The sequence below is a fragment of the Phodopus roborovskii genome, unplaced genomic scaffold (assembly GCF_943737965.1).
Source record: "Phodopus roborovskii unplaced genomic scaffold, PHOROB, whole genome shotgun sequence".
Classification (NCBI taxonomy): domain Eukaryota; kingdom Metazoa; phylum Chordata; class Mammalia; order Rodentia; family Cricetidae; genus Phodopus; species Phodopus roborovskii.
This window is the reverse complement of record NW_026126413.1, coordinates 7562738-7586782: the sequence shown is the minus strand read 5'-3', so window position 1 is coordinate 7586782 and position 24045 is coordinate 7562738. Positions and strand designations below refer to the sequence as shown.

Below are 24045 nucleotides of genomic sequence, written 5' to 3'. Positions count from 1 at the left end.
TTAAACAATGCCTATTCTTTCTCCATTAGTTTTTAATGTCTCCGACACAGCACACTGTTATGCTGAGATGTTCCCATGCCTGGGTGCATTTCTAGGAACTTCTAGCTCCGTCTAAGGCCACACTGTCTCACCATCATGCTCCATAGCCCTCACTGAACTCTATACCACATAATCTCTGTGCTTTCATAATCTCTGTGGTGGCAAAGCTACTTAGTCTATTCCCAGCCCTTCCAAACACCCACATACCTACCAACCACAAAAATATTCACAACAAAGTTATTTTAAATCCCGATCCAAATACAAAGTGTTGGGCATGCAGCATGCACTTGTGCTCTTAGCTGGGAACAGAGGCAGGACTCCTGTCCTTCACTTAACAGCCTTCCTTGCCTACATGGGTAGTTCTACACCACTTCGAGAACTTGTCTCAGACAGGAGAGAGAGATGAACCTAAGTTGTGCATGCATGCACAACTGAACACATTCATGCACACATAAAAGACCATAGTTTACAGGTGCTAGAAGCTACTGCCGTATCTCCTGAAAGTACATAGCTGCTAGAGAGCCTGTATGAAGCATACGAACCTTCAGTATCTTGATCATAGTTGGATCGGTGGACCTGACATAGAAACTCTTCAGGTAAGGTTCAAACATACCCTAGGCCAGCAAAAAGAAATGTGTAAGTACATTTATCATACCAGTATGCTTGTCTGCTACTTTGACTTAAATGTTCACAATATACATACCTTTCTCTGAATTGACATAGTTGCAATATTTTGTAAAACAATATACTGCACCTCCCTAGAAGTTAAAAGAAATTTCAGTAGGTATAGCCAATAAAACATCTTTGAGGAATCAATACTTTGAAAAGAATCGGTAAGAAAGCTTAGTGGGAACAAAAGTCTTAAATACAGTACTCTAAGTTTTCAGTAAATATGAGGTATTTATATCTTATTTCCAATGCATTTTTACTCTAGAATACTAAAACATTTTATGTGATAGGTATATCATGAGATACAGTTAGAACTAATTTTATAATATTGTACTTCTAAAATACAAGGCCAATATTGTTGCTTTGCACACATGAAGGAAAATGAATCAAGGAAATGTAATCACAGTGCTAATCCAATTCTTATCACAGGGTTCACAGTGTCATTCAATCATAAATCAAAATGAAGGCCTGGTTTAAAAAGGTCACATTATGCTATTCCTAAGTCCTAATATCTAATAAAGGAACAGAATCTGATATTAAATTCACATCAATCTGGTAAGGACCTTATATCAAAAAAGTGGCATTTGAACTATTCATTGAAAAGAACCATTACTGAGCTGGTAACAAAGAATGGTCAGAGATAAAGTGAAGGAGAGCATCAATGAAAGCAACACCTTCTGTTTCTCAAATAGCAGTAGATGAGCAAGGGCTGGGACTGTGGACTCCTAGGAGTTAGTCAGCACACACCTTCCCATCCCAGCTAGTACAAGTGTGCCCTAAAGGAAAGAAAACAACTCAAACAGCTAGCAGTGTAAAATGTCTATGGAACACTAAACAGCAGAACAAGGATGGTGTTTGTAAAGGTAATAAAACTCTAATGCTAACTTGAAAACTCTAATGAAAGAAAACATCAAGGCAATTCTTCTTAATTTATTTATTTGTTTGTTTGTTTGTTTGAAATCCTGATCTGAACTAGTGAATTATATGATACATTTTCTATCTATCCATACAGGAAACTAGAGAGCACAGAGCTCTTTAGAGGGAGTAGTTATTTTCAAGTAGCTACTTCTGAGGGTTAAGGAGATGATTTAGTAGATAAGAAGGCTTGCTGTGCAAACACAAAGACTGTTCTAATCCCCAGCATCCATGTACGAACCTGTGAACCTTGTGAAGGGTAAGGCAGGAGGCTCCTGGAGCTTGCCAGCCACCAGCCCACGAGTTCAGTAAGAGACCTTGCATCAAGGGCATCAGAGCAGAATACCAGACATCCTCTCTGGTCTCCATATGCCCCAGAGACACACATGTGAGCATAAATCACACACATACAGCCCTACTAACACACATGCATCCACCACTGCTCACAAATGTACACACAAAAAATATATAGCTCTTTTTAAAACAGAAGAACATTTCAATTTTATATGAAGTAGGGTTCTGTCACAAGCAACATGGCAGTCTCTGTATTATTCTAAGGCAATGAATTGTTCTCAATATGTGGGTCATGACCACTTTGGGAGCCAAATAACCTTTTCAGAGGTATCATCTAAGATTATTGGAAAACACAGATATTTACACTGCGATTCGTAACAGTAGTAAAATTAGTTATGAAGTACCAAGGAAAAGTTTTACAGTTGGGGGTCACCATAACACGAGGAACTGTATTAAAGTGTCGCAGCATTGGGAAGGTTAAGAATCACTGCTCTAACGTATGATCTAACGCATTGAACAAAGTGAGAACACTTCAGTCAAGTTTTCAGCAATTCCAAAATATAAAACTTCAAGACTGCAATACTGCCATACCAACAAAGCAAAATGTATGCTCTATGTCACATCATATTTTAATCTCTCTGGACTTGAAGCTAAAAATTTCCATTTTTTTCATTAATACTGAGATCATTTTATAATAATCCATTAAGTATAAGACCTTATTTACAAAATAGTCAACTATATATCACAAGTTTAGGAGCTGGACTACATTTTCTCCAACCCTACTTCTAAGAGAATACAACAGAAAAAAGCACTCATAAAACCATGACCTACCTGTTGCTACGAAGTAAGCGCACCAGGGACTTAGAAATCACACCAGCCTCTGACTTGGGTGAAATGTGCCAATACAGCTGAGCAACGGCCATAACCACCTGGAGGACAGAGGCAAGAGGCACAGTGAGCATCTAGGCGGCAGCATCAAATGCATCCTCACGCACATTTGTTCCCTTTAAACACCTTCAGAATTCCTGTGGAGTATAAGGAAATATCCAAGTCTTTGTAGGGGGTTGCAGTTGTTTCCTCGAAGTAATTCCTAGCTTCAGAAAGGGCTTGTATTTGAGAGCAGAATATTAGCTGATATCATTAAGGATGTTAGCAGGTGTCAGACATGACCATCTGAAGTAGAAGGGGCCCAAAATCTGGTGTGTGTCCTTACAAGAGACAGAAAGGCAATGTCAAGATGAAAGCAGAGAAGTGATTGATTCATCTGGAAGCCAAGAAATGCATAGATCACGAGCAACCACCTTCAGATGAGGGAAGAGAGGCCTCTCCCTGATCCTTGAGAGGGACTCAGACTATTTACACATGACTTCAGTCTCCAGGTTGTCTGAAGTGTAATAAACTCCTGTCCTTTTCATCTACCTAGATTATGGCAATTTGTGCGGAGAGAGTGATAACCACTAAACTAGGGAAGCACACTTTTGATTGTGGCATTTTGTATAGCAGTAGCAGTAAGCTAACACATCCTGGGGAAAGGAAATGACATAAATGAACTGCCCATGGTGACAACAGTCCTGTAACAAACAAACAAAAACACTGCGTGAGTTCCATCTGACAGCTCCTGCTCAGTCACACAAAGTTCTAAAGAGAGCAAACACAACTTCTAACCCAGGCCAGACACTGAAATTAATTAATTAATTAAGGGAAATGATTGAAAATGTAATAATAAATACATGGCTGGATGCAGGTGGTGCACACCTTTAATCCCAGCACTGGGGAGGGAGAGACAGGCGGATCTCTGTGAGTTTGAGGCCAGCCTGGTCTACAGAGAGAGTTCCAGGACTGGCTCAAAAGCAATACAGAGAAACTCTGCCTTGAAAAACCAAATTAATAATAATAATAATAATAAATAACAAGATGTTTACAGTACTCTAGCATTTTAAGATGCACAACTTTAAAACTAGTGTCACAGAAGTCGCCAGCCTGAACTTTTCTCAAAACAAGCCAAACCAGCACCATGTCTGTCTCACATGCCCCTACATTCGGAGTCAAGAACAGACTCCTCACCACCAAAGTATCTGGTCAGCATGTGGACTACAGAGACACAGCAACCAAAAGGTTCAGAAGACAAATGAATACTAATTTAGTTCTGCTCAGTCCACCAAGTTCAAAACATTATGCAGCAAGTGTTTACGGCATACCTAGATAACACACCACACACCAAGGTGCTTAAGCTAAAGATGCTCTCTATAAACTACAATCTCATCTTTAAAAGCAGTTTACGGGGTCCTAAATATGCTGTTCTTTGTAATATTTAAAAAATAACAAGTTGGCTTTATAGCTTTCAGATAGTGCTTGGGAATTCTAGAACAACAATATCTCATTTCCTCACTTGTGCTCTTAAAGTAGAAGATATCCAAACCCACATTCAAGAATATAAACTGTATTTTCTGTGTCAAGACACAGCTTTCACTTGGTATGCCATCCTGTGAAAACATTAGTCAAGCCACTCCCAAAGGCAAAAGAACTAAATGACTTCCTTTTTTGCCTCCTTATAAAAACAATAGCTTAAGGTTTCTTTGAGACCACATCTGAAATCTGAAGGCCAATTTGAAAAAAGCCACTTGGGGAAAACTCTCACAACTCCAAATTCTAGACTGGAGAACTCAAGCCACAGGCCGTCTCCAATGCAGCACACCTGTTCGTTATGAAAGCATCCCATACTACACGTTCATCTTAACGTCCATGTCTCCATCCCCATGGCCTTCTGCTTCCGGTTTGCCTCCAATGCAGTCACTACCCTGAGTTATCAAGCTTTCTAAAATAAATTCCTAAAATTCCCTTTCAAGCATAAGAACAAGTGTGTGTTTCTTTGCTTTGTTTTGTTGTTGTTGTTTGTTTATTGAGACAGGTTTTTTCTGTGTAGCCTCAGCTATCCTAGAACCCTCTAAGTTGACGAGACTAGCCTTGAACTCACAGAGATCTGCCTGCCGATGCTTCCCAAGTGCTGGGATTAAATTAAAGGTGTGCACCACCACCGCCCAGCTATGTTTCTTTGTTTTGACACAGTCTCACTATGTAGTCTCAGCTGGCCTGAAACTCCCTATGTAGGTCAGGCTGGTTTCTAACTCATAAAGATCCATCTGCCTCGCCCTCCTAAGTGCTTGAGACTGAACTGCATCTGGCAAAAATAAGATAATTGTTTTTTAATCTTCATAATTCTCCAAAAGTCAGGCTTCATTTAAATGTATACAAAGCAAGGTAATACAACTTACTCAGAACCATGGCAGCCTACTTGGAGCACTAACAAATAAGCAGGGACACCAAATATGCACAGAAACAACCAAGTACCCTAGGATTCAATACCTGGCATTGTCAGCAAGCATCTGAATCAGAAAACCAACTCCTAAGATAAAACAGTGAGTTAATAATACTTTCAGTTGGTGTGTAGCAGCTATTAGGTAGACTAGGCATACTAAAATATGAGTTTATATTTAGCAGTATCAATGAATTCATATTTTACTATGACTGAGCTCTTAAATGATGACTTGGAATCACATTATTAGTAGTAATATAGAAACTTCTGCTAATTGCTAAATATACAAATCTCTAAAGGCTAAATTCTCAAATAAGTATAGAAAAAAAAAGTAGTAAGTGGAGTTCCTTTTATATTTGAAGAAAATAATTCATTATTTTCTTAATGAAAACAAATTTGGGTATATGTTTAACTTCAATCTGTCCAGCCTTTAACCAACAACCACAAAGGGCCTTGAATGACACTTGAAAGCAGCGGTCGTGGGCTGCAGCATCGGCTCAGGTTAGGGTACTTATTGTTCTTGCAGGGAGGGGAGGGTGCCTCACACCATCTACAACTGCAGTCCCCGAGGGTCTGACGCCCCTTTCCACTTCACATACACTGCACATGCACATCACATACACTGATAAAACACAAACATAAAATTAAACAACTAAATCTTTAAAAAGAAGAAAGAAGGCAATCAAACAAATCCAGAAGGGCATTCTGAAAATAATTCTAAAACTCCAGGAAATATAACTTTTGGCTATTATTTACACACACATACCAGCCAGCATTTGTTGAATACATCCAGATTAAAAAGATCTGGAATAAATGCACTAAGGCATAATACTGAGTCTTGAATGAGGAGATAGAGATACTATAATGTAATACCTGGTTTTCTTAGTATATATTTGTCAAAAGTTTAAGGTTATTTAAAAAAAATAAGATATCAAACAAATAGGCAATTTGTTTGAGAGATGATTTTCAATTACCAACAATTCCAATTAAACTTATTACTATGAGGTGTTTTATCCCAGTGCTGCAGGCCTCAGACATGGAAGATATGCACCCTATCACTGAGCTACATTCCCAGCCAACGTTATTTAAGATGTAGCCTCTTAAGAACTTCACTAGAAGACTTAATCCAAAGGAGTACCATCATGTCTGCTATTCTCAGCTATGATAGCAAACCTGAGAGACACAGCTGCGTCCTTATATGAGGCCTAATATACGCCAATCAGCTCACAAACTGAGCCCAGTCTTTGGACAAGCCAGTTAACACAACCAGAAAAAGCAAAAGAGTCCACTGGACTCCCAAGCTAGGCATTCTCTCCACACCCCTATATTGTATGTCTAGAAACAAAGAACGCTAGAAATCATTTAGAGTACAGACTTGGGTCTTTAAAGCTTTATCTTATACCCACACATTCCAGCTAGCCATCATGTGTGTCTACTGTATGAACATTCTAGTCGCACGCTCAGTATTGACTGCACATACTTTCAAACATTGGTTTTTAAAGCTGAGAAACAGTGCTTTCTTTCCTAGTCTCAACATACCGCAGCATTCCTGCTCTGAAGCAAAGGCTTCGTGTTTCTAATTAAGAGCCTATGGTCTGGATCCATAGTATATGGCCTCTTCCTGTCACTCTTTTCCTTCTCTTCATCATCGGATTCATAGAAGTTCTTTTCGTTGTCGTCTAGACCATCATCCTGTGAAGAAAACAATCAAACCGCAAGATTAGGTGAGACTGAACAGCCAAGACATTACACAGCCAAAGAAACTTTTCCCTTGAAAGCATCTACAGTAAAAGGCTGGAGAGATGGCTCGATACAGAAAGTTCCTGTCTTGTACGCATAAGGACCAGAGTTCTATCACCAGTACCCATATAGGAAACTGGGCATGGTTTCATGCACTTGTAATCCCAGCACTAGAGAGACAGTCATTCCTGAGGCTCACTGGCCAGCCACCCATGGAAGAAAAAGTGGCCATCTCCTACAAAATGCTACTGAAAACTAACAAACTGACTTCTTATAGCACACACAAATAAAATTTTAAAACAACAATAATATTTTACAGCGATTGGGTCAGTTTAAAACATTGTACAATCAACATGAAAAGCTTGATTTTTCTCGTTAATAATACATAATACAACTATTATACATAGCAATTTCTATATGTTATATTGCAACAATAAATGAAATCCCCCCCCCAAAGCTAACATCACTTAATAAAGTATTTTTTACTTGCAAGAGCTTTTACAAGTATTTCACAAGAAGACATAGTCTTTAATCTTGCACAAATATCACTGGAAAACCACCTCTCATCAAAAGTAAGTTTCAAGGTAAATAACAACAGCAGCTCAGGGATTGTTGAATCTAAAAACAAAAATAAAAAATTATACAAATGATCTCAACATGGAGTTGGTGAGATGGCTCCAAGGTTACAACGAGTGCTCATTCCTGTTCATCCCAAACACTAAAGGCAGAGATGCACAGCTACCTGTGACTCCGGCTCCCAGACATCTAAGGTCTTCTGACAAAATGAGCACCTGAACACATAATACCTACACATGGGCACACACGCAAAGATAAAAATAAATCTTTAAAGAATGGAAGAAAGAACCCAAAAGAGGTTGGAGATGTGGCTCAGTTGGTAGGGGGCTTGCTAGCATGTGGGTTGGATCCTACCACAACATAAACGGAATTTGCTGGCATACCACAGGAATCCCACCCGGCGCTCGGGGAGGTACAGGCAGGAGGACTGAAGTTCAAAGTCACCCTCACCTGCTCACTGAGTTTGACGTCAGACAGGGTTACCCAAAACCCTGCCTCAAAAAACAAACATTCAACAGAAATAACTTACTGAAACAGGGAAAATTCACCCAACTTATACTTATTGAAAACAAAAGTTTTAAAAAATAATATAATATCCATCTTTAAACCTAAACTAGATATTATCTAAGTAACAAGCATTAAATGTTGTCTGAGGAACATACGATTGAAAATTCCAGGCAAGCCTGCGTCTACACAGCAATACTAGACCTAAGGCAAAACTGGTAAATTAAGTAATCAATCAATTAAATTTAAACTAGAACCTATTAGATTCACATAAACTGCTTTCTCTTAGTGTTTAGAGAAGACTACTGTAAGCAAGACACTTTTTCATAGCACGGTCAGAACTGGCTGCCCTTTAACTGAGCTCCAGGCCAAAGTGATTCTATTACATGCTTTAGGAAACCAAGAAATGCAATGTAAATAATCAAGGGTGAAACACTCCATTACTATAGTTCAATTACTATGGCTGGACTCTAAGCACTAGCTGTAAATGTTAAATCATAATTAATCAAACAAATTTAAACTCTACCTGAAAATAACACATAATAAAAATGCCTACAAAACTACAGCTAACAATAAAATCTTAAATGCTCATAAATGCCACTTTTAATAAGCAATTATTTGAGTTTGATTATATTATTTTAATGGAGAACATATTTTTAATACAATTTTTACTTTAAACAATCACTTAGGATTGTAGTACTAATTTTAGTCAAAAGATTTCAAGAGAGTAATTTTTTCTTTCATTACCATTTTCCCACACAAGAGTCAAAAATGTTAGTGGTATAAAAATTTTCCAGAAATATTTACTTATTATATTAACTCTTCAAATTTCCAAAAATAGAAGGGAGAACTTAAATAGCATTTATATGTGGCCCAGAGAAGCCAAAAAGTTAAATATCTCTACTTAAAGTTTTAATGAGATACAACGAGATAAAAAGAGAAAGAGAACATGCTGCCTGTAGACAAAGCAACTGATACCAAGTACTTATTAAAGACGCATTCACCTCAAAACTCTATTATATGTCTTTACAAAGTTTCAGTTTGGTTCTTCCTTTTCTCTTATTTTCATCTTCCAGAGACAGAGACTTCCTACAGATCTTACACTGATCAAAACCTGGCTAGAATTACAGATGTGACCACCATGCCTGGGTCTCAGGACATTTTGCAACTGCTAAGAATGTGTAGCATTCTTAGCATCTGCTTGCTCTCTCTGTGTTGCACCCAAATGGTGGAAGAGATAGCCCAGAAAAATGAAAAGGTTGCTATCAAGGAGCTCGTTATGTGAACATGATGAGGCAGGGACCAGTCACCAAAATAGTTTTAAATCTGACTTGACTGTGGATGTGTTTTAAGATGCTTATTTTTTTAATTTTTTTTATAATTTTACATATAGATCCCAGTTCCCTCTCCCTCCCTCCTTCTCTCTCTCTATACTCTCATGCCCCCCGACCACCCTCCCCTCCCACCTTACCCCACCCCACTCCACATGTAGGGTGATGCCCTCCAGGAGGCGTCACCTAAATCTGTCAAGTCATTTGGAGTAGGGACTAGGACTTCTCTCCTGTCTCTACACTAAGGGAGTAACCCTTCATGGGGATGTACCCACAAAGTCCTTTTGTACATCCTGGTTCCACTGTATAAGGACCCTTAGACTGCTCAGGCCTTCTAGCTGAGACCCATGTTCATGGGGTCTGAGTCAGTCCCTGCTGGATTCCCAGCTATCAGTCTGGGGGCCCATTAGTTCCTCCTTGTTCAGGTCAGCTGTCTCTATGTGTTTCTGTAGCCTGGTCTTGACCTCCCTCTCTGCATCTGGATTGAAGTTAGGCTCAGTGTTTAGTTGTGGGTGTTTGCTTCTGTTTCCATCAGCTACTAGATGAGGGCTCCACGATGGTCGTCGATCTCATTATCAGGGAAGGGCATTTATGGTAGCCTTTCCACTGTTACTCAAATTGTTAGTTGGGGTCAGTCTTGTAGGTCTCAGGACATTTCTCTAGGTTCAGTTTTCTCTTCAAACCTAGAATGGCTCCCTCTTTTACATGTTCTCTCTCTCTCTCTCTCTCTCTCTCTCTCTCTCTCTCTCTCTCTCTCTCTCTCTCATATCTATTCCTCCTCCCGACTCAATCTTCCTAGTCCCATGTGCTTTCCTCTCCTCCCCTTCTCTTTCTCCTAGTTCCCTCTCCACTCACTGCCCCCCCCCAACTCCCCATGGATCTTGTCCCTTTCCCCTTCTGTGAGGGACCTCATATGAATCTTAGAATCCTCCTTGTATCCTAGTTTCTCTGGCAGTGTGAATTATAGGCTGGTGATCCTTTGCTCTGTCTAAAATCCGTATATGAGCGAGTACATACCATGTTCCTCTTTTTGTGATACCTCATTCAGGATGGTTTCTTCAAGTGCCATCCCCTTGCTTACAAATTTCAAGATTCCATTATTTTTTTTTTTCCCACAGAGTACTATTCCATTGTGTAAATGTGCCACATCTTCTTTATCCATTCTTCAGTTGAGGGGCATCTAGGTTGCTTCCAGATTCTTGTTATTACAAATAATGCTGCTATGAACATAGTTGAGCACATGTCTTTGTTGCATGGATGGGGATCATTTGGGTATATGCCTAACAGGGGGATTGCCGGTTCCTTTGGTAGACTGATTCCCATTTTCCTGAGGAACCGCCATACTGATCTCCAAAATGGCTGTATGAGTTTGCACTCACCAGCAGTGGAGGAGTGTCCCCCTTTCTCCACATCCTCTCCAGCATGAGTCATCATTGGTGTTTCTAATTTTAGCCATTCTGGCAGGAGTAAAATGGTATCTCAAAGTTGTTTTGATTTGCATTTCCCTGATATCTAAGGATGTGGAGCACTTTCTTAAGTGTCTTTCAACCTTTTTTATTTCCTCTATTGAGAGTTCTCTACTCAGTTCTGTACCCCATTTTTTAATAGGGTTATTTGGTGTTTTGTTGACTAGTTTCTTGAGATCTTTGTATATTTTGGAGATCAGCCCTCTGAAGATGTAGGATTGGTGAAGATCTTTTCCCAGTCTGTGGGCTGCTGTTTGGTCTTGTCGACTGTGTCCTTTGCCTTACAGAAGCTTCTAAGTTTGAGGAGGTCCCATTTGTTAAGTGAGATTCTTAATTGAGAACAGACTGTGGCTCACATAAAATGGATCGCGATGCATACTGCCAGCATGGGTGTACAAGGGCACCCAGTGTCGGTACTGGGGCACATCGACCTTCCAGTGTAGGAGATGTGTATTAGAAAACTCTTATGGAGATTCAGTTCACTTAGTGAAGCTTATCAGTCCCCAGTACAAATTCAACACTGAGAAGCTGCTCACCTCTGACCCCAGAAGCAGACTCCAGCCTGCGCTGAGCAGACAAAAAATAAATACAGTTCAAATGCTCAAGAAGTTAGGGGTAAAACAATGTTTATAGAAACGTCAGACTTAATTTTTATGTCATTTTTATATAAAGGTCAGTAATTTTGACAATCAATTACAGAGTTAATTGAATTTGTCAATCATTTTTTAAAAAATCAACTTGACTGACGATACTTTATGACACTGTTGACCCATCAAATAAGGGAAGATTCCTGCTATCTTAAAGATAATAAATAACATACTTAACTGAGTAAGTGGAGGTTCAAAGTTCTTATACCTTTGACACGACTGAAGAGTTGAAAGATAGTCGTTCTTAGTTAAAAGTTATGTGAGCGGAATGAAGCTTACTTTTTCCATATCCATGAATATAAAAGCTACTTAAACAAGCAAAGGAAATAAGCTATATTAAGAAATATAAGTGGTCTGTCTGCTTAAGAGTAAAAACAAATGAGTTTGAAAGACCTCAGAATGAACTTTATAAAAAGAAATTGTCAAATGTTCTACTTAGGATATTACCATTTTCGTAAACAAAAGATAAACCAATTCTAACGTATTTCCACTCATACTGAAAGCCACCATGTCACAAATGTTCTATTTTTAGCAGAACAGGTTGATTCGCAGAGCTTCCTCTACAGTATAGATTCACTGCTGATGTGAAGAGTGAAAGCAGATAGCTCCATTGTGTGCATCTGTTACCTGGCCACTGAGCAGAAAGGCTTCTCCCACAAACCTAGGACAGCCGTGATGGGAGTCTTCCACTATTATCCCACACGTGAAACCATTATCAGAGCACACTGTGTGCATTATTATAGGCATCTTTGTATTTTGGTTTCTCAGTGAATAGATAAAAGAGGGAAGCGCATGGGAACCTGGCAGCGCTGGGGTGAAACTGGCCATAAACTCCGTTAGCTGAGGGACTGGCAGCTGCATGATGCACACTAGGAACCCACTAGATCCCTGCATGTCCATCTGGGAGTTTGAATTTTTCTGTAACTTTAAATGGTGAGCCTATCTTCTAGACTCCCATCCAGCTAGAGTACCCAAGACAGTGTGGTGCAGGCAGAAAGATCCCACAAAGAGATTCAGAGGGGCACAGAGCCACTGTCACAAAACGGATATAATACGATGAAGAAAAAGATCTTTTCAAATACTGGGTATCTCCATATGAACAATAAATAAAATGTGAGACACCACAAAAATTAACTTGGTTATGGACCGTAGACCAAAATGTAAAACACAATCTATAAGCTGCTAGAGGCTAACATAGAAGAAAAGATTAACTTGGGCATCGAAACTTTTAGATATAAAACCAAAGAAATGATTCGTAAAAAAAAAAAAAGAACAAAAAAAGCTAGATTCCTTGCATTTTTAAATACTCTCGGTATTCACTAGGAAATTTACTGAAGTCTTAACACTCTACAAAGCACAAGCAAGAAGAAGAAATGGGTCTCTACGGAGGAAAAAGAGCAGAAACAGGTGTCCTGCTTTTTCCCTCTGTCTGTAATATACCCAGGCCCAAAACACAAAACTCTACCTAACTAAAATTTAAAACCTCTACTTCACTAAAGATGAAGGCAAGAAAATTAGAGGACAAGCCTCAGATAGGGAGGGAGGGCCCTTACCCAAAATATGCTGATAATTGCTAAACCTTGACAAGAAAAAAAGGAAACCTAATCTTTGACAGAACTAAAGGCCTAAGCAATACCCAGTTCTTTCCCCCATCAATCTTTCTCATCTCTGCCTGTCTCTTTCTGTCTCTGTCTCTCTCTCTCTCTCTCTCTCTCTCTCTCACACACACACACACACACACACACACACACGCATGCAATCTAGCAATCGCCCCCAGAAACTAAGAGAACAAAGCATATAAGAGAGGATGAGGAGTGACATGAAATGCTGTCTTCTGTGATGTGCAGTGGTAGGTACCTGCAAAAGACCATGAACATTGCATCATGGAAATGGGCTCATGGGTCCCCACATCCCTCTGAGGAAATATAGGCAGTTATGGGTACAGGTAGGGACAGTCTATAGTAGGATATTCACTTTGTCTCCTTCTGTGGCACTGACCACACCCATTGGGGGGTGGAGCCAGGGGCGGAAGTGACCTGGGGAACTAGGTCAGAGGAGGCTCAGGAGAGTGCTCTCTTGCAAGCCACACAGGGAGAGGAGGACTTCAGGAGGCATTCTTGGAAGCAGGAACCTGCTGGTGTTCATCTGTCTATGTTGTGAGTTATTTCTCCCTGAATAAACATCTGTTCGGCCTAATTGTTTATCCTGATCCTTATTAAACCGCGATAACAGTCAAAATCCTTGATGGTGAAAGCTCTGGTAATTTGCCTTTCTTTGAATAAATAACCCAGTCCCATGCTCATGCGGCAAACCTAGTTAAATGCAGTAAGGCACACAACAAAACACATGGAAGTGCAGGCAGCTCAGGGAAGAAAGCAGGGTTCAGGGGAGGGGGCATAAAGTGAAGGGAAATACGATCAAAGTGCATTACATGTATATTAAATTGTGAAAATCATCTTGTAAACAGATAGGAACAAGAAAAGAAGGTCAATAGCTTATGGCATTAAGGAATTACAAATAAATAAAACAAAAATTGTAACTTATGAGAATGGGCTGCATGAGAAGGAAGGACTAATGGACAGATCCCAGAGGACTTTTCCTGCACGTGATAAACACAATGATGCATTTAGGTCAGTATACACTGAAATCCATGGGCTTTAGGTGACAATCACGTGTTAACGTAGCCTCCCAGACACAAAGGTACAGATACCTGTGTGAGAGTTAAAGAGCTCTGAAAGTTCCATCACTTTCAACTCATTTGACTGTGAACCAATGACTACAAAAACAGTGATTTAGAATATCTTAACTGTAGAATATGAAAACAGGTTCTCTCTACTCAACCATACCAAAGTTGATGCTAATAAAAACAAAACAAAAACCAATATAGCTTTACTTTGCTCCAAAACTGTCACTTCAGAAGACACACGTTACATTTAATGCTTACTGAAGGCAAACCCACAAATAATGTTACTCTGCAGGTGTACTTTGGAAGAGGCACAGTCAGTGTACCCTAACACACTGTGATAAGGAAGAGCATGATGCAGGAAACCAGACTTGCACAGTAACTCTTTCTACAGACCTTGTCCCTGGAGCTTCGAACACAAGCCCTCACAGACTCCAAGGATAATCTTTGCTTTTTATAGGGATTTTAAGGTGGGAGGTGAACATATATTTCATGTGAAACAAGAGGTAAGGCAGGCCACCAGCCTCTCGAATGGCAGGCAGTGCTGGCAGCAATGCCTTGTAATCCTCAGGACTCAGGTATCCGGAGGTCAAGCTCGCACTCACCACCTTTCACAGGAAGAGAGCAACGATTCACAGGACATGAACTGTCCACAGTCTCACGGGTCAACGTAAGGGCTGGACTGAACTCAGGAACAGCCATTCTTTGTCCTGTCATCCTTCTCCTTCACTACCTTGGCACCTGTGACCACCAGCCTCCAGAATTCCACGACAACCTTAGGGACTGTAATAATGCCTTTAAGACTTACACCAAAACCACACAATACTTGCAGCCTGCTATGGTAAGTTTAGACTGTCCCTGAAGGCTAAAAGCTGACTCCTACAGGGGACACCCAGGGCAATCCCATGTAATCGGAGACATTGCACTGGTCAATTCCCAATCACCATAGAGTGGCAGGGTCCCAGGTTGGCCTTCTTCCTGGCTTGCAGACAACCACCGCATGCAGTGTAGTGCACCTCACACAACGTAAACACAAGGACGCACTCTCTGGTATGGTTGCTTATATGGACACTAAGGTCCTCTAAAGCAGTGGTTCTCAAACTGTGGGTCGGCATCCCTTTGGGGGCCAAACAACCCTTTCACAGGGGTCACCTATCAGACATCCTACATATCAGATACTCACATTACAATTCATAAGAGTAGCAAACTACAGTTATAAAGTAGCAAGGAAATAGTTTTACAGTTGGGGTCACCACAACATGAGGAACTGTATTAAAGAGTTGAAGCATTAGGAAGGTTGGAAACCACTGCTCTATGGGTATGCTCATGGCTTCAATTAAACCTAATTAGCTCCCAAAGGCTCCTTCCAAATACTACTACACAGAGGGTTAAAGTTTTGATGTGGATTCCTATACCAATGGATTCCTATACTGATGGCAGACCTCTCTGATACTAGGTTATATAGCTCTAACAAGAGCAGGGAGGGTAAGTGATTAGCAGGACCCTAACTACTCAGGTAAATAGCTATTTATTCACTATAGAAAACACAGAGCCAAGGATGAGTACAATAGGAACACAATTATAATTTTTTTCGGACAAAAAAGTGAAATCTCATTCCCCAGAATTCAGTATGAATTTAGGTTATGCACACTGGTGAGACATTTCCTCTCCCCCCCCCCCCGAGAAGATTTCTAGGTGGTTGTTCACTTTGCATGTTTTATACCACAGCCCAGGAGCCACTCTACCACACAGGTGGGAGTGTGGGTTTGAGGACCATTGAACACCGAATCTCCCCAATACATCACAATTATGGAAACACCTGTGCACAGTAACTTTGTGTAGAGCCACTATGACAATTCAGTGTTCAATTGCCCACAACACTTCTCATTTATATGTTTAGCTATATGTTCAGTTCTAGTATGTAAGAAACATACTTTCAGAATACATCCATCTCCAAACTTTGTTTCTAAGATAAGGGGACGGAAAACTTGCACAAAGCATTTTTCAAATTTCCATGAAATAAAATATGCACGAGGCCATGCTGATCAGGGCAAAAAGATCCCAAAGCCTGAGAAATAAGCAATGTAATTAACCTAGATGCACTAATGGGAATAAGAAAGCTACATTTGGCTGAAGTAAACATAAGCAGGAAGCGAATTTTAAACCACCCTAAGTAGGGGTAATAATGATTTGTCACATATTCACTCTCTCCTCATCCTAATCCCTGGGACATTTAATGATACATTTAATTCTTCTTTGGGGTGTTAAAAACAAAGGGATTAAAGCAAAGATTTTATAATACATTTAGAGATTCTAGAACAAGGGAGATAAATTAACAAAAACCCGCTCCTAACCACTCCCCTCCAAAAGACAGGGTCTCACCATATAGCCCTGCAACTTACTATGTAAACAGGCTGGTTTTAAACTCACAGAAATCCATCTCCCTGCCCCTGTCTTCCACGTGCTGGAATTAAAGACTAACCCACCATTCCTGGCTCTTAGGTTTCTTTTTCTTATCAACAGGGAGTTCTAATACTTAAAACAAAACAGGACACATATGCACATGCACTTGTGTTCAAAATTAAGAGTAGGGAACCAAGGCTCTGGAAAACTCACAATTCAATTATTTAGAAAGAAGAGAAAATAGAATTTTAAGGCTCTATATAAACACTTTAAATTTCATTAAGGATTTAATCTCCATTAACCTCAAATATTCTATATCTAAGGGATGCCCTAGAATTATTAGAAAAAGCTGTATAAGCGAGTTATCTCAAAGACAGTAAGACTCAGGCTGGAGAGATGGCTCAGTGGTTAGAGAACTGGATGATCTTCCAGAACTGTGAAAGATTCCTAGCATCCACAGGGAGGCTCACAACAGCCTGTTATTCCAGTTTCAGGGGATCTGACTTGATCTTCTGTCATATGCAGGCACCAGGCACACACATGGTACACAGGAACACATGCTGGCATAACAGCCAAACACTCAAAAAAAGGTAAAAATAAATGAGTGAGTGAGTAAATAAGTAACTGTGATATAGCTGTAGCTGTGTATTCTGGTGTGTATCTGTAATCCCAGCACTCAGGAGGAAGAGTCCAAGTTCAAAGGCAGTATGCGCTACAGCTGTGTATTCTGGTGTGTATCTGTAATCCCAGCACTCAGGAGGAAGAGTCCAAGTTCAAAGGCAGTATGCGCTACAAAGTTAAGATCTTGTCTCAAAACAGACAAGACAAAAAATAAAACTAAAAATAAAAGAGAGAGAGAGAGAGAGAGAGAGAGAGAGAGAGAGAGAGAGAGAGAGAGAGAAGAAAAGGGTAAGGGAACAGCAGTAGAAGGCAACAGAGAGCCAGTGTGACCCTGGAGAGGGACTAACAGTTGAAACCGGATTGCCACACACAACACAATCAAGCAACCCCACACCTACAGAAAGGAAACTGAGTGGACACAGAAAGACCAGTGGCCCTGGGGCCCGCAGGCAAAAGAGACAAAGGTCACAGCTAGTCACAAGACCCAGGATCCAAGCATCAGGAAGCCAACGTGTTGACAACCACAGAGAGGCGTTGTGAAGTATAAAGGTGTACATGGCACTAACAGATACACAGATACTAAAAACACGTTGTGTGTGACTTTTCTATGAATATGTATATCACAAAACCAAAGGTTTAGATTATTCTGCTATGAATCTATAACTTAAATTCTGTCCCTTCCCACCAGTTTGCTGCTGGTAGTAGTATATTCTGTTTTGAGACAGTCCTAAGTGATTTTGGAAAGCCTGTATCTTTCTGTCTCTTGGTCACATGTATGTCTGCTCTTCTGCTAGCCCTATAATCAGCTAGGGATTAAACAGAGATTTCCTACAATTTAAAGGGGAAAAAATCCCAAGTCCCTACAGCTAGGCAGCCTTTGTAACACTCAAACTACTTATGTGTGAGTCACTACTTCCTTTTCATAGAGCTTGAAGGTTTTCAGAAAGAAAGTTTGGGTTCTCCTTAGGTCTTTGCTCATGTCTCATCCTAGACTCCACATTACACAGGGGAGGCTGCCTGCCCTTGTTCTCCTAAGTACTCCATCCTTCAGCCTTCTAGGAACTATCCCTCCTAGGCCGCTATCACTGAGTAAGCTCCTATTAGGACTATCACTGAGAAAGAGACTGAGGACTGAGGTAATGATTTACGATGTGTAAGGCATTTTTTGTTTGTTTGTTTATTAAATGTCTGAACAGTTGCTGCTTACTTCCTCCATTTGAAAAGTTTATTTGGTTTTTTACCTCATTTTAGAACATAGTCCTATCTGGGACAGACCCTAAAGTCTATCCCAGATGGGAATATGTTTGCTCATGTCAGATTCCATTTAAAATTTTTACACAATAAGTGTTTGGCCAGATTGGGTCCAACACCCCCATCCTCTCCTTGGAACTTCCTGAGTCAGCTTTGCCCATAGTGGACCTGCCCCTCGAAGGGACACCATTTGGAGCCTGCCCTCACCTGAACCTTGGGTACCTACACCCTCTGCTTGAGGAGAGTCTGGGACCAGCCCAGGTGGAACGCCCCACCCCACATCCTCCCCTTGGAACTTCCAGGGTCAGCTCTGCACTTTGAGCCCCCTACACAATCTGCTTGAGTGGTCCCCCACATCCTTAGCTCTGCAGTCACCTCTGTTTGAGAAACCTTCAAGAGAGCTCAGATCATCCACAGTTACTGACATCTTAGTCCCGACCACCTACACCCACCGGGAGAGGAAAGTAGAGAGAGATTGATACCCCACCTGCACCCACAGGAAGAAGCAATGGGAAGAGGGCAATACAAGAAAACACCCAACAATAGAAAGACCAGTATGACGCCCTCAGAATCTAGGTACTCCAAAACAAATACATCCAAACACATCAAAGCAGATGAAGCAGAAGAAATTGTGACCTAGACAATAACTTCATGAAAATTGATATGAGAAAAATCTCTTAAAGAAATGGAAGGAAAACAAACAAAAATTGGAAGAAATAGAGGAAAAGGGCAAGAAAAAAATGCAAGAAACAAACAAATCTCTTAAAAAAGCAAGGAAACGCCCCCAAAGGGAAAAAAAAAAACCACCAACAACAACAACAAATGAAGGAAACAATTCAAGCAGTTCAAGACATGAAAACTGAAATACAAACAATAAAGAAAACCCAAACTGAGAGAATGCAGAAAAGAGAGAAACTGGGTAAAGGATCAGGAACTACAGATGCAAGCATAACCAACAGAATACAAGAGATGGAAGAGAGAGGAGTAGGCAACAGGAAATAATTTGAGGGCTGAAAACAATACAAAGAATCAATGTAAAAAACGGTTGTTTGAGAAAAATCAACAAGATAGACAAACCTTTATCCAAACTAACCAAAAAGCAGAGAGGGAAAACATGCTAATTAGCAAAATCAGAAATGAAAAGGGAGACATAACAACAGACCCTGAGGAAATCCAGAGATTTTTCAGGTCATACTTTGAAAACCAGTACTCCACAAAATTAGAAACTTCAAAGGAAATGAACAAATTTCTGGGTAGGTATCACCAAAACTAAATCAAGAACAGATTAAGCAATTTAAATAGATCTATAACCCCTAATGAAATAAAAGCAGTCATCAAAAGCCTCCCAACCAAAAAAGCCCAGGGCCAGATGGCTTCAGTGTAGAATGCTACCATAAATTCAAAGAACAGTTAATACCAATACTCTGCAAATTGTTCCACACAGAAGCAGAAGGGTCATTGCCTTTTTATGAGGCCACAATTACCTTGGTACCCAAGCCACACAAAGATACAACTAAGAAAGAGAACTGCAGGCCAATATCCCTCATGAACACTGACACAAAATACTCAATAAAATACTGGCAAATTAAATCCAAGAACACATCAGAGAAATCATCCACCATGACCAAGTAGACTTCATCCTGGGGATGTGGGAATGGTTTAATATATGAAAATGTATCAATGTAATCAATCCACCATATAAACAAACTAAAAAAGAAAAACCATCTCACTAGATGATGAAAGGGGATGAAACACCCCTTTCACGATAAAGGTCTTGTACTGATCAGGGATAATAGGAACATAACTAAACATAATAGAAGCAATATACAGTAAACCAACAGTCAACATCAAACTAAATGGAGAGATATTCCACTTTAGAGATTCTTCTAAAATCAGGAACAAGACAGGCTATCCACTCTCTCCATATCTCTTCAATATTGTACTTGAAGTTCTAGCTAGAGCAATAAGACAACAAAAGGAGATCAAGGGGATACAGATTGAAAAGGAAGAAGTCAAACTGTCTCTATTTGCAGATGATATGATAGTTTACATAAGTGACACAAAAACTCTACCAGGGAACTCCTACAGCTGATAAACACCTTCAACAAAGTTGCAGGATACAAGATTAACTAAAAAAAAAAAGAAAGAAAAAAAATCAGTAGCCCTATTATATTCAGATGATAAAGGGGTTGAGAAATAGAGAAACATCACCTCTTACAATAGCAACAAACAACATAAAATATCTTGAGGTAATGCTAACCAAACAAGTGGAAGGCCTGTATAGCAAGAACTTTGCATCTTTAAAGAAAGAAATTAAAGATACCAGAAAATGGAAAAATCTCCCACAATCTTGGATAGGTAGAATAAACATAGTAAAAATGGCAATTTTGTCAAAAGCAATCTACAGATTCAATACAATACCCATCAAAATCCCAGCACAATTCTTCACAGACCTTGAAAGGACAATACACAATTTTATATGAAAAACAAAAGACCCGGGATAGCCAAAACAATCCTGAACAATAAAAGAACTTCCAGAGACATCACCATCTCTGACTTCAAGCTCTACTATAAGCTATAGTCCTGAAAACAGTTTGGTATTGGCACAAAAATAGACACGTAGACTAATGGAATCGAATTGAAAATCCCAATATTATCCCACACACCTATGAAACCTGATTTTTGACAAAACAGCAAAAATTCTACAACGGAAAGAGGAAAACATTTTCAACAAATGATGCTGGCATAAATAATGCTGGTGTGTAGATAACTGAAGATAGATCCATGTCTATTGTCATGCACAAAACAAGTCCAAATGGATCAAAGACCTCAACATAAATCCAACCACACTGAACCTCTTAGAAGAGAAAGGGGGAGGAGGTACCCTTGAACAAACTGGTACAGGACACCACTTGCTTCCTGAACAGACACGGAGATCAACAATAAATGGGACCTCCTGAAACTGAGAGGCTTCTGTAAGGCAAAGAACACAGTCAACAAGACAGAACAGCAGCCCACAGAGTGGGAAAAGATCTTCGCCAACCCCACATCTGACAGAGGGCTGATCTTCAAAAATATAGAGAGAATTCAAGAAGCTAGTCACCAAGACACCAAATAATCCAAATAAAAAATGGGATACAGAATGGAACAGAGAATTCTTAACAGCGGAAACAAAAATGGCTGAAAGACACTTCCGAAAATGCTCAACATTCTTAGCAATCAGGAAAATGTAAATCAAGGTAACTGAGATACCATCTTACTCCTGTCAGAATGGCTAAAATCGGAAACACCAATAATAGCTTATGCTGGAGAGAAAATGGAGAGAGGGGAACACTCCTCCACTGCTGGTGGGAGGGCAAACTTGTATGGCCATTTTGGAGAGCAGTATGGTGGTTCCTCGGGAAAATGGGAATCAGTCTACCACAGGATTCACCAATTCCACTCTTAGGCATATACCCAAAAGATGCACATCCATGCAACAAAGATATCTGTTCAACTATGTTCATAGCAGTATTATTTATAATAACTAGAACCTGGAAACAACCTAGATGCCCCTCAACTGAAGAATAAAGAAGATGTGGTACATTTACACAATGGAATACTACTCAGCGGGAAAAAACACTGGAATCTTGAAATTAGAAGGCAAATGGATAGAACTAGAAGAAACCACCCTGAGTGAGGAAACTCAGTCACAAAAAGGGAGAACATGGTATGTACTCGCTCATATATGGATTTAAGACAGAGTAAAGGATCACCACCTACAATTCACACCACCAGAGAAGCTAGGAAACAAGCAGGACCCTAAAAGAGACATACATGGTTCCCCCACACAAATGGAAAGGGACAAGATCTCCTGAGCATATTTGGGAGCAGGGGAAGGCAGTGAGTGGAGAGGGAGTCAGGAGAAAGAGGAGGGAAGAAAAGGAGCAGAGAGGAGGACATGAGGGATCAGAAAGAGTGAGTCAGGGGAGGAATAGAGGAGAGCAAGAAAAGTGATACTATAATAGAGGAAGCCATTATAGGTTTGAAGAGATACCTGGCACTAAGGAAATGTCCTGAGAACTACAAGGATGACCCCAACTAACAATCTAAGCAATAGTGGAGAGGCTACCTTAAATGCCCTTCCCTGGTAATGAGATTGGTGACTAACTTACATGCCATCCTAGAGTCTTCATCCAGTAGCTGATGGAAGCAGAAGCAGACACCCACAGCTAAACACTGAGCTGAACTCCTAGAATCCAGTTGCAGAGAGGGAGGAGTGATGAGCAAAGGAGTCAAGACCAGGCTGCAGAAACCTACAGAGATAGATGACCTGAACAAGGAGGAGCTCATGGACCCCAATCTGATAGCTGGAAAACCATGATTGGACCAACCCAGACCCCCTGAACATGGGTCTCAGTTAGAAGGCCTGGGCAGTCTATGGGATCTCTGACAGTGGAACCAGGATGTATCCCTGGTGCACAAAAGGACTTTGGGAGCACATTCCCCATGGAGGGATACTCCCTTAGCCTAGAGACAGGAGTGAGGGCCTAGGCCCTACCCCAAATGACTTGACAGATTTTGATGATCCCTCCTGGAAGGCATCACCCTTCCTGGGGAGTGGATGGGGAAATAAGACCAGGGATGGGGGTGGGCTGGGGGGGGATGGAAGGATGGGAGGGAGAGGGAACTAGGATCGATATGTAAAAGAAGAAAAAAACTTCTAAAAAGGGAGGAAAAATGTACACAAAATGCTGGGGCAACCATAGACAAACCATCTCTTAGAACCACATCTTATAGTACAATACAAATCTCAAAAAGAAAATTAAACAAACTTATGTTTGCAATAAGCAGCACAAAGCACTAAATAAAGGGACACTAAAGGCGCAGAACATAAAGAAGCTGAGAGGGGAGCTTGGGAACAGAAACACCAAAGGATGAAAAGTGGGTGTGGAGCTGTGGAGACGAGGCTCAGCAGCCAACACTATGTACTGCTCTCGTGGGGGATTGGGGCTCAATTCCCAGAGCCCAAACCAAAAGGCTTGCAACCACGCAGAACTCCAGCTCTGGGAAACCCAACACCTCTGACTGCCCCAGGTCCCTGCATCCAAAGCTCATACCCCAACACAGACACAAACTATAATTAAAACTAAAATCAAATCTTTTTTCAAAAGTCGAGGAAGGCACTTATTCACCAGAGCATTAGACTCAGAACACTTATTCCATATACTATTAACAGCTTCAAGCACTTGTGAAGGTTACTATGAAATGTTATTTTTAAATACGAAAGCTTTCATAACAAATGTTATAAAATAGGACAACCCAGCAACTTAGATGAAAACAAAGAAGTACTACTGATAAAATGTAACTTCTCCACAGACCAGATACCTACTTAAGGTATCAAAGTAATGTAGGACTGGAGAACATAGTGGTTAGAGCACTGGCTGCTCTTGCAGAGGACTCAGGCTCAGGACTGGACTTCCAGGTTATCTGATGCTCTCTTCTGGCCTCCGCAGACACCAGACACATTTACAGTGTTCATACTTACACAGACGCCAAACACACACACACACACACACACACACACACACACACAGACAAAATTTGGGGAAAC

General features: G+C 40.4%; 1 protein-coding gene across 1 annotated transcript in view; it reads right to left on the bottom strand.

Annotated features, from left to right (window-relative positions):
- Ap3b1 (adaptor related protein complex 3 subunit beta 1) overlaps positions 1–24045 on the bottom strand; it is a 198252-nt gene that overhangs the window by 111554 nt on the left and 62653 nt on the right. Inside the window, exons 8-11 of the mRNA XM_051182988.1 lie at positions 6770–6922; positions 2749–2846; positions 743–797; positions 582–653 (exon numbers count right to left, since the gene is read on the bottom strand). Coding sequence (XP_051038945.1) covers positions 582–653; positions 743–797; positions 2749–2846; positions 6770–6922 — 378 coding nt within the window. The remainder of the gene's footprint in view (positions 1–581; positions 654–742; positions 798–2748; positions 2847–6769; positions 6923–24045) is intronic.